The 16,994-nt window shown below is 31.7% G+C and overlaps 1 protein-coding gene across 1 annotated transcript; it reads right to left on the reverse strand.

Annotated features, from left to right (window-relative positions):
- Positions 1-2,423: 2,423 nt before the first annotated feature.
- On the reverse strand, positions 2,424-6,941 carry LOC129966343 (uncharacterized). The gene is made up of 4 exons (XM_056080764.1): positions 6,666-6,941; positions 3,303-5,267; positions 3,093-3,155; positions 2,424-2,639 (listed from the first exon to the last, which is right to left on the reverse strand). The coding sequence occupies exons 1-4, from the start codon at positions 6,939-6,941 to the stop codon at positions 2,424-2,426; spliced, it is 2,520 nt and encodes an 839-aa protein (XP_055936739.1).
- Between the last annotated feature and the right edge of the window lie 10,053 nt (positions 6,942-16,994).

Consider the following 16,994-nt stretch of genomic DNA (forward strand, 5'->3'; position numbering starts at 1 on the left):
AACTACATTTCTTCATTTAAAAAAGTTAAAAAAAACATAGACAGAAAGAAAAGTTTTTAATCTTTATTCGTTAAATATCTGTGAGGTGTGTGAAAGAGCTCACCCATCCACCCACCCACCTCCCTGTAAAAGGGCGTACAAACGATTGTGTGAGTATCATCTTCATATGAGCTGGAAGTCAGACCCTCTGTTGCTCAGGGGCTTTTATCCTCAGAAGCTACCGCACAAATTCGTCAGCGGGCTTGTCTATGACAAGTGCATAAGTAACAACAACATACTTTGATGAATTTAAAAACAAAATTATCATTGGCAATTTCCTTTCCTTTATTTCGAGATGTGTGCTTTAAGTTGGATGGAATGACACAAAAATATTAGTGATATCACAAATAAAATTCGAGGATTCTAGTATTATAGAAATTTGGATATAATCTATTACATAAAAGTTACTGCAATCAAATCTAAATAATCTTATCGAAATAATTTTTATATACCGCGATTTGTCCAATTTATAACAAAAACTATTTCCATTAACTTTCTTTGTAATGAAAGACTTTTTGATACATATTTCTGGAGTTGCGTAAATTTTTGGTATCTGTACTGCTCTTCGGACAATTTTAATCTTTAAGCTTCAAAAATAATACTATAGGTTAATGAAAAATTTTGAAAAAAATTTGTTATATTTAATTCAGTTTTATATTTAAATTATTTTGCGATTTGCCTGACAATTGTAAACTGTAATCAGAGGGCAAAGACGATAAATTTAAAAAAAAAAAAAAAAAAAACCAAGCTCCCACGCCACATTAATGGAAAAACATTTGACCTTGACATATACCAATCCTTGTGTTCAATGGAATAGGAACTCCAGCCAATGCTGAAATTTTACGCAAACTCTTAAAATTTCAAAATTGGAAACTAAGTTTATAATTTTGTAAATTTTATTTAATTATTCGAATTATATCGTAAGCCAGACATTTTTAATTTAAAAGAACAAACGAATTTTTACATCTACACTAAACGCTTAGTAAATGGCCCAGATTTCTAAAAGTACTAAAAAGGACATTTTGTTAAAGGACACAAATAAGAACTGAGCATGAATTGACAAAATAAAATTAAAAATAACTATTTAAGCATTGACATTTGTGAGAGACATTTTTTTTAGTTATTTATATAAATAAAACTGAAAAGCTTAAACCTTTGATGCCTATAGAAATCTAAAGCAGTGAATATATTTCAATTTATATAAGTAACGTTTAAATATTTGCTATTTATAGAAATTCTAATCGCTGAATAATTTTTTTTTTTTTTCTAAATTTGCTCATGATTGAATGAACGAAATATAAGGAAAATTTTAGTAATAGTGGTTTGGCCTTCGATAGCTCAGTTTTTAGAAAACTCAATCACATATAAATGAAACACAAACTCGTGGACTGTATCTCTCTTTGTTTATTCTCAACACTCCTGACACACCCTCTCTCTCGGGTTTACACACACACTCTCCCGGTTATATGATTTCACCACTTGGTGGCGCTACAAATTTAGTAGGCGGAGCGTTCTGCTGACTTATTGGCGTCAACATTCCGCCCCCCTTGAAATATCATTTCAAAATCTCAACATTACAGAAATAAAAATTTAACACATTACTTAATTAGACAATGCAAAATTTCTACAATTATCTTGCACAAGATACAAAAAAATTACACTTTAAAAAAATTTGAATATTATATACAAAACATTTCTGAAAAGAAAATATATGCGATATTTCAATATGTACAATGAACAACTTAAATATACATTATATCATTTTAAATACTAAATATAATAATTACACTAGATATACATTAATTTTATTCACATGGTAACAAACAAATTTTTGAAATTGCTCTTTTCGTGACTCCTTGTGGAGTTTTTATAAGTACTACTCTGACTTTGCCGTCTGATCCATAAATTAAATCTTGTATTCTTCCCATTGTCCACTGGCAAGGGGGAAGATTATCATCTTTTAAAAGAACCATAGAATCCTTTGAGATGTTTTGTTTCTCAAACTGCCATTTGTGTCTGGCTTGCAAATTATTTAAGTAATCTAATTTCCATTTTTTCCAAATTGTTTGGACCATTTTGCTCAATCTTTGCCATTGAGATAAAAGATTATCTTTTCTCTCTGCATAATCTGGATCAGGAATACAATTTATGGGACGGCTGATTAAAAAATGGCCTGGGGTCAAAATTTCAAAATTGTTTGGATCTGATGACAAAGGTGTCAGTGGGCGACTGTTTAGAATACCTTCAATTTGAAAAACAATAGTCAAAAACTGTTCCATTGTTAAACGCGCATTACCAACAACTCTCTTTAAATGGTGTTTGAAAGATTTAACACCCGCCTCCCATAAGCCACCGAAGTTAGGTGACCTTGGTGGAATAAATTTCTATGTCACTTGTTCAGTTGTTAAGTAATTAGCTAAAGGCTCTGGGGGTCTACCAATCATATTTTGCAAACGTTTCAAATCTGAATTGGCCCCTTTGAAATTAGTTGCATTATCAGAACAGATAGAGGAACTAACACCTCTTCTGCTAAAAAAGCGCTTTAAAGTGGCAATCATTGCCTCTGCAGTTAAGTCAGTGACTATTTCCAAGTGGATTGCCTTAGTAGAAAAGCAAATGAAAACAGCCACATAACATTTTTGATAATTGCCTTTCCTCTGACCCTTGTATTTAATATAGAAAGGTCCACAAAAGTCTATCCCAACATGAGTAAAAGGATAACTAGGTTTAACTCTATTGGTTGGGAGATTTCCCATAATTTGGGTTACCGTTCTAGGTTTAGTTTTAGCACAAATAACACAATCATGAATAATTTTTCTGGCTGTATTTCTGCCAGATAATGGCCAATATTCCCGTCTTACCAAATACAACAATGTTTGTGCACCAACATGCAAATATTTAAGATGAAAATATTGCATAACTAACAACGTGAATTTGTGATTCTTTGGAAGTAATATGGGAAACTTTTTATCATATGATAAATCAGAATTACTTAGTCTTCCTCCAACACGTAAGACACCGTTTGGGTCTAGAAATGGGTTCAAGCAACTTACCTCACTCTTATTAACATTTTCACCTTTTTTGAGGGCTTTTATTTCACAATTAAAGGCAGCTACCTGAACAAGTTTGACTAAAGTTAACTTGGCCAACTGCAGTTCCTTGGTGGTTAAAGGACCTGACACTTTGGTCGAGTTTCTCAAATTATTAATAAATCTGAAAATAAAGGCTAAAATTTTAATTATTTTATAAAACTTATTTGTTACACTAAGTATATTGTCTAAAAATGATGAGTCCACAGCTGAAATTAAACAGAAATTAGTCGGATTTTTGAGTTCTGCTAAATAAAGTTTCTCAGAAGAAACGTCCCTGTTCTGCACAGAACTGTCCAATGGATAGTGGATGTCGTCGCAATCACCAGGAAAGTTCACAACCAGTTCTTGGAGAAAGGTTGGACCAAACCACCATAAGTCACTTTGTTGCATTCTCGTTGGATCAAGTCCTCTTGAAATGACGTCGGCGGGATTTTGTTCGGAAGGAACGTGATGCCACTGATTCATTTCTGTGGATTCTTGAATAGTAGCCACTCTGTTCGCAACAAATGTTTTTAAGTCTCGTGACTCTTTTCTCATCCACGAAAGCACGATTGTAGAGTCCGAATAATACGATACTGACGTAATATCCATTTTTAAGGCATTTTTTACCTTCTGCATCAATTTGGTGAGCAGAACGGCACTGCATAATTCTAAACGAGGTATAGTTACCTGCTTGATTGGTGACACACGAGATTTACTCGCGATTAGCTTCACTTTCACTTCACCCGCTGAATCGACTGTTCTGGCGTAGATTGCAGCGCCATATGCCTTTTCAGACGCGTCACAGAATCCATGAAGCTCATTCACTTCCGCGTTTGGAATGACAATACATCTTTCTACGTTAATGTCATTTAAGTTTCTTAAAGATGTTACAAACTCTTGCCATTCACTAGCTTCTTTCTCGGGAAGCATTTCACCCCAATCGATCTTGAGCAACCACAATTGTTGCATGAATATTTTTGCTTTCGTGATCACTGGCCCAAGTAACCCAAGTGGATCAAAAAGTCGGGCGATAATGGATAAGACCGACCTTTTGGTAGGATGGGCATTATACTGTAAATCTACTTTAAAGGTAAAGCAGTCAGTTTTAGCCTTCCAGGCAATCCCTAAAGTCTTAATTTCATCTGTAGATGAGAACTCATACTCTTTCTCAGTAGCAGGAATAAGCTCGGAAGTATTTCCACACCACTTGTGTAACGACATCTGGGCAGTTTTTAGAATGCCAACAAGTTCATGTTGCAAAGTTTTTGTCTCTTCCAATGTACTCGCTCCACTTAAAACATCGTCCATATAAAAATCATGGCACAAGACTGATGCAGTACTTGGAAAGTTTTTTCCCTCGTCAATGGAAATTTGCTTAAGTGTTCTCATGGCTAGATATGGAGCACTAACCGTTCCGTAGGTAACCGTATTTAGCTGATACGTTTTAATGGGCTCATTAGCTCCCTCTTTCCACAAAATTCTTTGTAGATTTCTTTGACTCTCATCTATATTGATCATACGATACATCTGACGAATATCTGCAGTAAAGGCAAATATATGTTTTCTGAATCTAATTAGCAATGTAAATAGATCGTCTTGAATCACTCCACCGTTATACTGAATTGAGTTGAGCGATTTTCCACTACTAGTCAAGGTGGACGCATTAAACACAGTACGTAGTTTAGTCGTCGTTTTTTGAGGCCTATAGATGCCATGATGAGGCATATAATATGTCACTTCAGGTTCAACACTTTCATCTTGTATCTCGCTCATATGGCCTAACTCCTCATATTCCTTTAGAAAATCAGAATACAGTTTCAGATATTTTTGGTCTCTAGACAGGCGAGTCCACAGCGATTCGAGTCGTTTCAGAGCAATATCTCTTGAATTCCCTAGACATGACCAATGCTCTTTAAATGGCATCGCCACAGTATATTTTCCTGTCTCATCTCTTCTATGTGTTCGCGCATAATGCTCCTCACAAATAGCATTCTCTTTACTTTTAGGTAATTCATTACCCATTTCCTCAATCTCCCAAAATTTTCTCAAGTTTGAATTTAATTCTTCTGCTCCACATATTAAACCGCAATAGTTAGCATTTAATTTAACTGAACTCGAAACGCTACCTCCTACAATATACCCAAATACAGAGTCCTGTAACGTCAGATTCTCATTTTTAGCATTTAATTTTCCCGGCTTTATTATTTCAAAAAAGTATTCAGCGCCAATTAAAATATCTATTTTGCCCGGAATATTAAAATTAGGGTCCGCAAGGTCAATTGATTCTGGCATATTTACACGCATATCTATCATCTTATTCGGTATTAAATCCGTTATTTTTGATACCACTAACATTGAAATATTTCTTTCGAAACTTTTATTTTTACTAGCCACAATTGCTGTTACTCTGCGATTAACTACAAGCGAGGCATTATTAATACAAGAAATAGATTGGTTTATTTTTTCACTTTGGAGTCCTAGCCTCTGCATGCAATTCTGACTCATGAGGCAGCACTGTGAGCCGTTATCCAAAAGACATCTTACTTCCTGCCATTGCGAACATCTGTCTTTTATCAAACATCTTACAGTCGACAAAACAACATTCTTGTTTACGGTTAGATTTGTTGCGACAAAGGTCGGACCCCACTCACTGGGGGAAACCGGACCCTGTTCCGAATTTCTCCCCTCCGATTGCGACTTATTTATGACTTCGGCGGTTTTTACATTCGTAGACGAAACATGTTTTGCTTCTTTCGAAAAGTGTATTAACTTGTTGTGAGCTTTGCCACAAAAACAATTTCTAAACGAACACTTTTTAACGCTGCCATTAGGCGATAAACATTTGAAGCAGACATTTTTATTTTTTACTACCTCTACGCGTTCAAGAACCGAAAGTCTTTTAAATTGAGGACAAGCATACAAAGGATGATTCTCGCCTTTTAGACATAAATCGCAATTTTTATTTTTCATCTCATTGAAAAATACTTTTGATGCTGGTTTAAATTTATTGCTATAATTTTGCCCTCTTCTCATCTCATTAATGGTTTTGCCTTTGGAAGCAAAATAAAGATCACATTCTTTTCCTAACTCGAGAGGTGTAAACCACTTTTGATTTTGCCTAATATTAATATGAGTTGCTGTTTCTTTATCCAGCGTTTGGAATAATTTATCCGAAACTATCAATTGTTTTAGGGTCTCAAAATCTTTAGCATCCCTTAATTTTAAATAATATTCAAAACTCGTCATTAAGCGTGACGCGAATTGCACACGAGTTTCATTATCTCTAGTAGCGTATCTAAAATTCTCTAAAACTGCTTGCGCTGTTGGCTCGAATTCTCTTAGTACAATTGATTTAATTTCTTCATAATTATTTAAGTCTTTCTCAGCAATATAAGTTAGGATATTAGAAGCTCTTTCTCCTAATAAATTTAATAAAATCTCCGCTTTATATTTCTCAGGAACCTTTTTAGTATTAAGTGCTCTCTCTAACGAAGTAAAAAAGAAACCCCAATCCTGAGCTTTGCTCGGTGGTTTAATACACAATATTCTCACAGACTTTAATAAGCTATCCAGAGACTCTTCTGGTTCGGTTTTACGCTCTACATTAACGGAAGTCTGAGTACTATTTTCATTAGCCCTTAATTGCGCTAATTGTAATTCTATTTTAGCTCTCTCTAATCTAAGACGCTCTAGTTCTATTTCACTATCCTGATCGGATTTTTGGTTTTTATTCCTTATTATTCGATCCACAGCATCTTTAACAACTTCGTTGTCATTTTTGTACACATCACTCTCCTCAATTAAACGTATTATTTCACTCTTTTTCATGCCTTCCGCAACAACCAAACCTATCTCCTCGGCAACGAGTTTTAATTCATCTTTCTTTAATTTTGCTAAACCCGCCATTTTAAATATATATTTCCAAACAATTCACGAGAATAATATTATCACAATTTTATTCTAAACTCATTAAAACAAAATTAACTTCGTCTCGGAAAATTAATTGTAACTCATCAAAAACAAAATTAACTTCATCTCGGGAAATTAATTATGACTCATTAAAAATAAAATTAACTTCAACTCGGGAAATTAATTAGTTAATAACTCAAAGGATAATACTGCCCATACCTCTTTGCTGGGACTGCTGTCACTCGAGACCAGTTATCCACAACAGAATTCTCATTCTTGGTATTTTCGCACCAATTTCGTCATCATCGACGATATCTCCACTAATAAATCATACATTTCAAATGATGAATCACTATACAATAGATGCATAGACGTCTCCGGCTAACTGGACCATGTTTGGCCTTCGATAGCTCAGTTTTTAGAAAACTCAATCACATATAAATGAAACACAAACTCGTGGACTGTATCTCTCTTTGTTTATTCTCAACACTCCTGACACACCCTCTCTCTCGGGTTTACACACACACTCTCCCGGTTATATGATTTCACCACTTGGTGGCGCTACAAATTTAGTAGGCGGAGCGTTCTGCTGACTTATTGGCGTCAACAAATAGCTTTTTGACATTTAACTATTTTTTATTAAGTACATATTTCCTTAGAGCATGCGCAGACACAACAAGATGGCACAAAGATAAGCTTTACAAACAGGTTTCAAAATAGCCAAAACATGGAAAAGATATATATAAAAAATATTTTTAAAGAGATAAGATACTTGTAAGATTTATATTACCTTACTGATGCTAAAAAATGTTTCTCCAACTATTCTCCAACAAAATTCTATTGAGATTTAATGCAGTTAAAAATTTTGACAACTTGATATTTAGAATCGGCAGAGAGAGAACGTCATTACTCAAATAACTGCTTTCATATTTTAAGTTATAAACACATAGCTAATTATTATTCACAATATTGGACTAATTTTTAATAATTCTTAAAAAAAATTATAAATAACAATGTTCGCAACAAACTGCAATTTTTCGAAAAAAAAAAACCAAGATATTAAAATTCTCATTTTTTTCATTTTATTTTTAAAAAAATAATGTTGCAGACGATATTATATATTTTATGCAAAAAAAAAGAATCTTTACATTAAAAATTAATCTGCAGATGATTAAAAGATTTCGCATATGTTTTGTGCTATTTTATGCAAAAGAAACTTTAATATAAAAAATCATAAATTCTATTTACAAATAGATTGCTTATTGGTGAGTTGAGATTCCACCCAATATTAATATTAAATATAATTTTACCTTCTCGCTTACGTTGTTATATTTCGCAGCTTTTAGAAGCTGCTTTGACGTGCCGTAACTTTAATATTTATAATAAACAACCTGCTTTTGGCACCAGCTGGCTCGCCGGAATTAATCAAATCGTTAAAAGTTTTATTTAATTATCTAACTTGATCTTAAAGGCTTCATCAATAAAATAATTTTAAGCTTCAAATTTTAATTATAATCATATAACTCATTTTAGTAGTCTTGCAGTGTTTCTTGTTTGCATTTTCTTAATTCTCTGATATTTCCTCTCATATTCACACTTTAATCTGAAGCGGAAATGATTAAACCTCACCTAATATAGAAACCTTTTTTGCTGAAACGAAATATGTTTTTTTAAATGAATACTGAAAAAAGAATCGTTCACCATAGAAGTCTAATGAGTACTAATAGAAAGCATGATATAAATGAAGTAAAGAATAATATTTTATGTTGCTTAAGTTAAAAAAAAATATGTGAATTTTAAATTTTCATTCATACCCTCTATCCTATGTGTCATATTTAAAAAAATATTTTTGAGGTACTAGTATCTTAAATTTAAAAAAAAGCTTCTCTCTTTTGCGATTAAAACTGAGCAAGTTATGAAAATTTGAATGCCACTGTTAAATAAATAAAAGCTTGCGATTTTAGACCACTCTATTGACCATCTTGAAGAAGATATGTCAGTCAGTACACGAAGATTCCACTAAGCTGATTGGCTTAAAATAATTAAATCGTTGATTGTGTTATCTACAGTACATAAAGTATTTGATCCTTTTGGATTCACCACATCAGTGATGCTTTGTCCAAAAACAATGCTACAAAAGGCATGGAAATTAGATTTAAGTTCGGAGGAAGAAATAACTGGTGAACTTCGTAAAGAATATCTACAGTGGTTTCAAGAACTTAAATATTTGTCTTATATACAGATTCCTAGATCTGTTCAAGCATCTTCAGAAGATTTAGGTAGCTGTACTATTCATGCGTTTGTTGATGGAAGTGAAGATGCATAAGCTACCGTTACATTCTTTAGACTAGAAACGAATGATCGGATTGAGCTATTTCTATTTGCAGCAAAGTCTCGAGTGGTTCCTTCAAGAGGCACGACTATTCCAAGAATGGAACTTCTTACAACTGTGATTGGAGCGAGGCTAGCGAATTCAGTTGTTGAAGTTTAAGGTTGGAGAAATGTTTTGATGTATTACTGGAGTGATTCTACAACGGTGCTTGCATGGATATTGCGAGAAGAAAATTGGTCTGTCGTAATACTTTCTGATTTGTCTTCTCCAATTTCAGAAAATTAAGGAAATACATAGTACAATGAACAGAATGACGTAAGTCTTCTAAAATAGCATGAGATATGTGATGAAATTTTAAGCTTAAGAATACTTTAATGATTAAGCATGGAAACAGAGTTACATAAAATATTTAATTGAAAATTTTAGCGATCATTAATTTAGCCAACTGTTGGTCAAAGACGATTAGTATCAAATATATTTTTGCTTTCTCGTATATAAATATGTCCACAATCACTGAAGTACAAGAAAAATTTATTTAAATTTTTATGGTAAAATTAAATATTTTTTTTATTGATAGAAGTAATAAAAACATTTTTATCTCGAAGTATTCTGGGTATTTATTAGTCAGTTTATTAATAAAGTAGATATCATCTTATTTTTACCTTAAATCAGAAAATTTTAGTTTAGAAGCCAATCGAAAAATTCACTTTTATGACACTTTTTTTTTTTTTTTAATTTTTCTCTTAAAAACAGTTTTCTTTCATAAATAAAACGAATGCAAACCCATTTAGAGATGAAAAATTAATCTTTGAAACAGAGAAAAAATACCCCTAATGCTCACTTTTGTGTTAATGTCAGTATCGAGGCGATTATTTGTTCATATAAGGATATATTACCGGACAGCCTTTCCCTGAAAAATTGTTGCGTCAGTAATTTATCCACAGAAGAAAGTAATCGCAATCCTCTTAATTTAAACTATGTGGTAATAAAATGTTCTGCTCCCAGTAATTTATAGAGGATCTCATTATAATTGGATTTCGTCCATGAAAGATTCTAATAGAGCTGCACCAACTTAACCATCAATATTACTTAGGAACCCTTAATGAATTTTTTTTCTCTCTTACACCAATTTTGCTTTTGTTTATAAGGGATATTATCCAGCATCGCCATATATGTAATCAAATTAATCCTTTATTGATTATTATCGATTTTATAAATTTTGTTTTACCATAGTTATTTCAAAAATTTCTTTAGATACAACATTTTTAATCTTTTTAATAGATAGAAATATTTGACTTATTACGCTACGTTATAGCTTAGCCGGAAGTACTCTGGAAGATACCTCGAATATAAATATATGAATCTCTCTTTTAAATATATTTAAATAGTGATATTAAAATATTTTATTTTCAACCACCAAACTGGTTTGCCCTTCATATTAATGGTAAATGCATAAAATTTACAATAAAGATAATGAAAGAAATATTTTCAAGTTAAAATTTCAGAACTAAATAACATTTTATTTTTTTAAAAAATTTATTCAACACAATGGTTACTTTAATTGCATGAAAATTTTTCATCTTCAAGTGCATCAGTTGTTGAATTTTTTTGTTGCTATATTAAATCTAATACTGTATAAGTATACAAACGAATGTAGTTATCTGCACCCATTTCACAAATATTACAATTTCGCTTCTTGTCACATTATGAAAATAATTTGAAATAAATTTCATTTTCAAGTAAACTCAAATGATAAAAAATAAGCGAAGTGCCATTTAAAATAAAATAAAAATAATATAAAAAATAATCTAGAGAGGATTGTTAATATATAATAAATAGATCTAAAGGATCTAATTCATTATCGGAACATAATCAAAAATTCGCACTATCTCGAATAATCTACTTGGTAGTTATTTTCTTTTCTTTTCTAAATTCTATGAGTTGAAAAAAAACAAGTTACAATTTATTAATATATTATTAACCATTCAACTTCATCTAGAAACGGAAATGGAGGATTGAATCCAAGTGCTGACAACCCCCCCCCCTGCTTATTTTTTCTCCTCCATCAATAGAAAAGAAAAACTATAACCTTGAATGACCTGTCACACTCATAATTATCATAAAAAATTTCATGAAAATTAAGCGAAATATTGTATAGTACTTAAAAAGTTTCGGATGACTCTTTGTTCTTTAAGATGGTATAGACATTATTTTAGCTCAATATTTATTTCAGATGTTGACGAAAAACTGAGCAAAATAATTCAGTTACAAATGATCGATGCTAAATCAATGTGATAATATTTCCTTAATTTTTGTTATTTAATTAAATATTTTAAGGCATAATTTTTTTTTAAATGTATCCCAAATTGGCATGTGATAATTTTCATCTCGCTGGCGTTCATGGTTTGCAAGATATTCTTGCATCAGTTATTTACTTTCTGTTTCATATATATAGATTCAAGTCAACTTTCCTTCTTGTTTGAAAATACTATGCATCATGAAAATACTATAAATAAAAAAAATATTTGGAGATTTAATCGTGTGGCAAACGCTATCTATCGAGAAAAATTATAGTTCGATTGATATTATTTTAAATTTTTATTATGAATAAAAATGATTGGTTGCTTTTTATTTATGTTTCGGCTGATTTCTTTTAGCAAAACTTCAGTCTGTTGGAATAGATTTTGCTTTACTTTTTATAAACTTGCAAACGACTAGTAACTTGAGTAAATATTTCCCATTTAATAGCAGTGCATTTTATTTTTTTAAAGATGGTATCAGTTCGTGTGAATTTGACTTCATTGGACAAACAAAACTGCCTATATCAACAAAACATTTATCGGCATCATTTAATACAGATGTGTCTTAAGCTCTTTTTATTTTCTCCCTTTTTCTTTTTGCAACCTTTATAAGGATATATAAAAAAAAAAAATTGTCAGCTTTCGCCTTTTACTGTTCTAATGAGAAAAAGAAAAACAATTGTTGAATGGATATTTTCTTTTTCAAATTTTCACTCGAAAATCCTGAACTATTGAAAACGTGGGCAAAGATAACTCTTGATCATTTGAAAAAGAATTGTTAAGAATTCAGTTAACCACGTGGTCTTCTTGGGTGGAGCTAACTGCCAATCATGTAAATATCACGCGGCCTCACTGTTGATGTTCGTATATTTTCTCCTCCAGCAGAAGCGAACTTGACTCATGTGTATATGGGGAGTGTGATCTCGGCTCTCTGCCGAATTTTATTCTCCAGGCCTGTTACACTATGGCGTAATATATTCTTGAATACTATGGCGTAATCATGTGCCTTTTGTTGTTGATGTTACCAATAAACCATAAAAGACAAACTTGTATCTTCAAGTCATTTCACCCAGGCAGCAATCTTCACTATCAAATAAATTATTGTGCAATCAAGAAAAGCAATAAATTTTATAAAAGATATATATTTCAGTTCAAACTTGCGACTAGCAAATCTCTCCTTGCCAGTCATAAATTTTGAGATAAAGAGCCCATGATCTTTACAGCAGAGAATTATCCATCTCAAGATAGAGATCCCCCGATAATTAACCCTTATCGTGACAAGATTGATATTTTGAAGAAAAGCAAAAAAAAAAAAAAAAATGAATGTATGACTGTTATTTTATATATATATATTTATTATTTATTTTATATTTTATTATTTATTATTATTATATATTTTATTATTTTATATTTTATATATATTTTTATTTTATAGTGGTAGCATATTTTTATAAAATTGTATGTATGGTATACTATACAAAATGAACATAAGGGTTAATCACATAACACTTAGACAATGTTAAATCAATTTTGCTATTTAAGAACAAAATATTTATAAAAAATATTATTTAATTTTTTATCAGCCCTAATAATTGTGTCCACAGGTACTTTTAAGGAAGCAAGACCCTGTTGTTACAATAAACTAATATCTCCCGCCCCCTCCCCCCAAAAAAGGGAGTCAAATCTTCGACAAACAATCTTATTAATTGTTATAGAAACATTTTTAGCTTTAGTTTAGTACGATTTAATGCAAAAAAAAAAAAAAAATTGGTTCTCACAATTCCTCACCTTTCTGACCCACACTGAGTGTGAACCTCATTTCAAAAAATACTGAAGTGAATGGTGAATCAAAATATTTCAATTAATATGATTAAAGTTTCATTTTGGAAAGAAGAATATTATGTCAAAAGTTATATCAAGGAGAATGGCATAGACTTGAGATCACAACATGCTTCAATATCTGAAATTGCAATAAATTATTTCACATTTAGCTGGACTGGACATCTGTAGAAGAGTAGAACAGCTCCTAAAGGCATTAAACTTTTGTAGACTTAACCATGGACACCTTCTCTTCCATAGGTTTTCCCCTGTCTTCTGGTTTATTTCTTTTAAAACAATTTATATTGTCCATGAGACCTTAAAACAATTTTACATTTTAATACTCTATTGTATTAGATACTTATAACAATAGTGATAATATGAAACACGAATTACAGTTACATTATAACACTAAAAATGAGAATAAATAACTAAGTGTATAACCAAAAAGATCATTATACTTTGAAAATAACATTAAATATAAACAAGATGAATTTGCGATGGAAAAAGTTATCGGTAGATTGAAGTAAATATGAGTATACGCGAGCATATGTGCATTCACATGTGTAAGAAAAAAATGTATGCAAAAAAAAAAGAGAGAAACAGATTAAATATATATAGTGTTTGAAAATAAAAAAGATTGATATGATAATGTACGATAGTGTTCACAGCATGCTACAATTCAAAGATGCTTAACCACCGTAATTGGCTATTGTTGGAGGAAAGGTAGCACAACAAATCAAGTACCTGATAAATACGGAAATTAATAACAATTTAAGACAAGAGGAAAAAAGAAGAGAGAGGTATCATAAAGTTTACATCATAATATTAATCGACAATTTCTTTCTCGTCGAGTCATACATGGCAGTGCCATATGGTGACAAGTTAATAATAAGTAAGTCTCAGAGCAAACCTCTTCTTGGTCTTAATAAATAGTCAAAGTAAAGTCTGGTGTTTTTTGTGGTTGCTTCTTTAGCATTTACAGCTATTTCTTTTATTCGGGGTTCATAATAAAATTTATAAAAGAATTGGGTACTTTTTTTTCTGAAGATGTTAGTTCAGAAAATTGCAATCTTCGTTATAAATGTTTTCATTATTTAGCTTCCTCAAATCTCAAATACTGGTGTGAGAATAGAATGTGGCTCGGTGATTTGTTGTTTCCTGCGGTTTGCAGTTGCATTCATTCATGTTTCTTAAGTTAATATATGTGGGAAATGGGCAAAAATGAATTGTGCCATTACATGTATTTTAGTTTTTCTGTTTATTGATTTTCAGATAGACACTCCGAATTATTAAATTTTTATAAATGTGTATTACAAACTGACTACTCCGACCAGCCCGAAGGCACAGGAAGAAACTGAATGACCTGACGGCCGCAACAGCAACACTGGCGAGAACAATGGTTGAGTCCCAAGGGCTATCACAGGCCGCAGTTCAATCCTTCCCTATGGAGGTAGGTCCCTTCATCGATGGGAGGTGCCAAACCCCCACCTTTTAATGTACCCACAAATCCTCACCCTCAATTACGAGGACGTTATAAATGTATAATATTATAAATAGACATAAAAATCATTTTATTAAAATTAAGCATTTTTCTGTGAGAGCTTTCTGTAATTTCTTCTGATATCAACACAATTAGCAAGATTAAAAAGTGAATAAGAAAATCTTGATATTTTTTAATTTAAAAATAGTTTTTCTTTTAAACTTTGACAAAAAAAAAACTGTATTTAAAGCTTTAATTTCATCAAACATGGTATCTCCATTTTAGGGCAAAATCTTCTTCCTATTTCACACCAAATTCCAATTTCCCAACACTGTTTACATCAGAGAGATTTTTCTTTCCAATAATCATATCCACTTGAATCCAATTTCGATTCCGTCTCTATTAACCACAAGAGAATCTTAAATTTCAATTCCGAGATCTTGCGCCATCCAATTTCCATCCCTTAATCCTTTGCGTCGAAGTATATAGCCGAAGGAGTCTCTCCAATAAATTCATTTTTGCCGAGAGAAAGGGATTAACTCGCTTTCGCGACATCCAAGAAAGGGAAAGATAATAATTTGCGGCTCCTTTCTTCCCAGATCCTTTTAATCAATAGAAGAGATTAGCAGATAGCATTAAATAACGGTTTTTATCCCCGGGGGATCTATACTATGCCTTTTCTTCTCCACTCTATATACCAGCCGGGTGAAATTCGATTCTGCCAGAAGCGGTGAGAACCGATTGTCTCTGACCCTTTGATATTAACATAGATAAATATTCTCAGCGTCCTTTCCATTGGGTTGGATATCGACATTGAAGAAGAGAGAAAAGAAGATTTATTGGAGAGTGTCCCTAAGAGGGTTTTTCTTTCTCTTTTCCATCCCCTTGTGGGAGTCTTTTGTTTCTTGCAGGCAGCAATAAGATTGTAGGACTCTTAGATTATGAAATCTGAGAAATGCCTTGTATTGTTTTTCCTCTATTTATGAAATTTTGTGCAATCTTGTTGCATATATTATTAAAATAATCATGGCCAATTTCTAACCTAGTTATTATCACAATTTGGAACAAACATTTTAATCTCATTTCCATTTTAAATTCGTAAAATTTCTAATAATAGTTTCTAATAAGAGTTAAAACTCAAATTTAGATAAAATCATATTACTTAAAAATTATTTAAAAAAAATTTTTTTTCTTGAATTTTAAATAAAATCTGCAAATTTTTTTTAGTTTGTAATTTTTTCTGCTCTTGCTTTTCCAGCCTTGAATTTAGTTTAGTTTATGTTACGCCCTATTTTAGGTAGGACCTAGTGTTTTTAAACGGCCGTCAGATGACGAAACCTTCAACCAATTTTGAAACAAAAAATGATAGAAAACTTCACATTTGGTTTAAAGACCTTATACCATATCTCTTTGGCATACATCAAAGAATTTTTGAGCAACAAAATTGCTCAAACTTCGAGCAACTTTGAGAGACAAACATTATACCAAAAATATATTTTTCGAACTCAGGGAGATTGGAAAGTGGAAATTCGTCAAAATCTCAAGTTCGAATATTTTTTTCATCATTACAATACTTTTTCTCTGCATACTTCATATACAAGAAAATAACAACAATTCTTTGAAAACTGAGTAGAACTGGTGAAGAAAGACTTTTAGAATCCCATTTATTCCATTTTACTTAATAAAAATCGATATCTTAATTTCTAAAGGGAAAAAAAATGTTCAATAGTGGACTAATTGCGTTGAAAATGCATGCATTTGAACGGCGAATTCAATTGACGGCTCTCTTCAAATTCAAAGAAAGCTTTCGGAACATTCTGCTTTTGTTGAAAACGTATGGACTTCTGTACACTTCAAGCTATTGTTTGTAAAAGGGATTTCAAGACTTATTTCCAAAATCTGAATGTTAGTTGAAGCAATTAAGAATTTTCACTCAAGGAGCCGAATACAATGCAATAAAAGCTATTCTAAAGAAATTTCGCTTTTTTCCATTTTTTAATTAATTTTCGTAACACAATGACAAGTTTGTTTCAAATTCG

This window comes from Argiope bruennichi, chromosome 4, assembly GCF_947563725.1.
Source record: "Argiope bruennichi chromosome 4, qqArgBrue1.1, whole genome shotgun sequence".
Taxonomy (NCBI): Eukaryota; Metazoa; Arthropoda; class Arachnida; order Araneae; family Araneidae; genus Argiope; species Argiope bruennichi.

Excerpts from the sequence above, each read along its gene's own strand:
- LOC129966343 (XM_056080764.1), bottom strand. The coding sequence starts at position 6,941 with ATGAAAAAGAGTGAAATAATACGTTTAATTGAGGAGAGTGATGTGTAC. Across the intron at positions 5,268-6,665 it reads TGGATAGCTTATTAAAGTCT|GACTCTGTATTTGGGTATAT; the intron begins GTGAGAATATTG and ends CTGACGTTACAG. Across the intron at positions 3,156-3,302 it reads TTTTAGACAATATACTTAGT|GTAGCTGCCTTTAATTGTGA; the intron begins GTAACAAATAAG and ends AAACTTGTTCAG.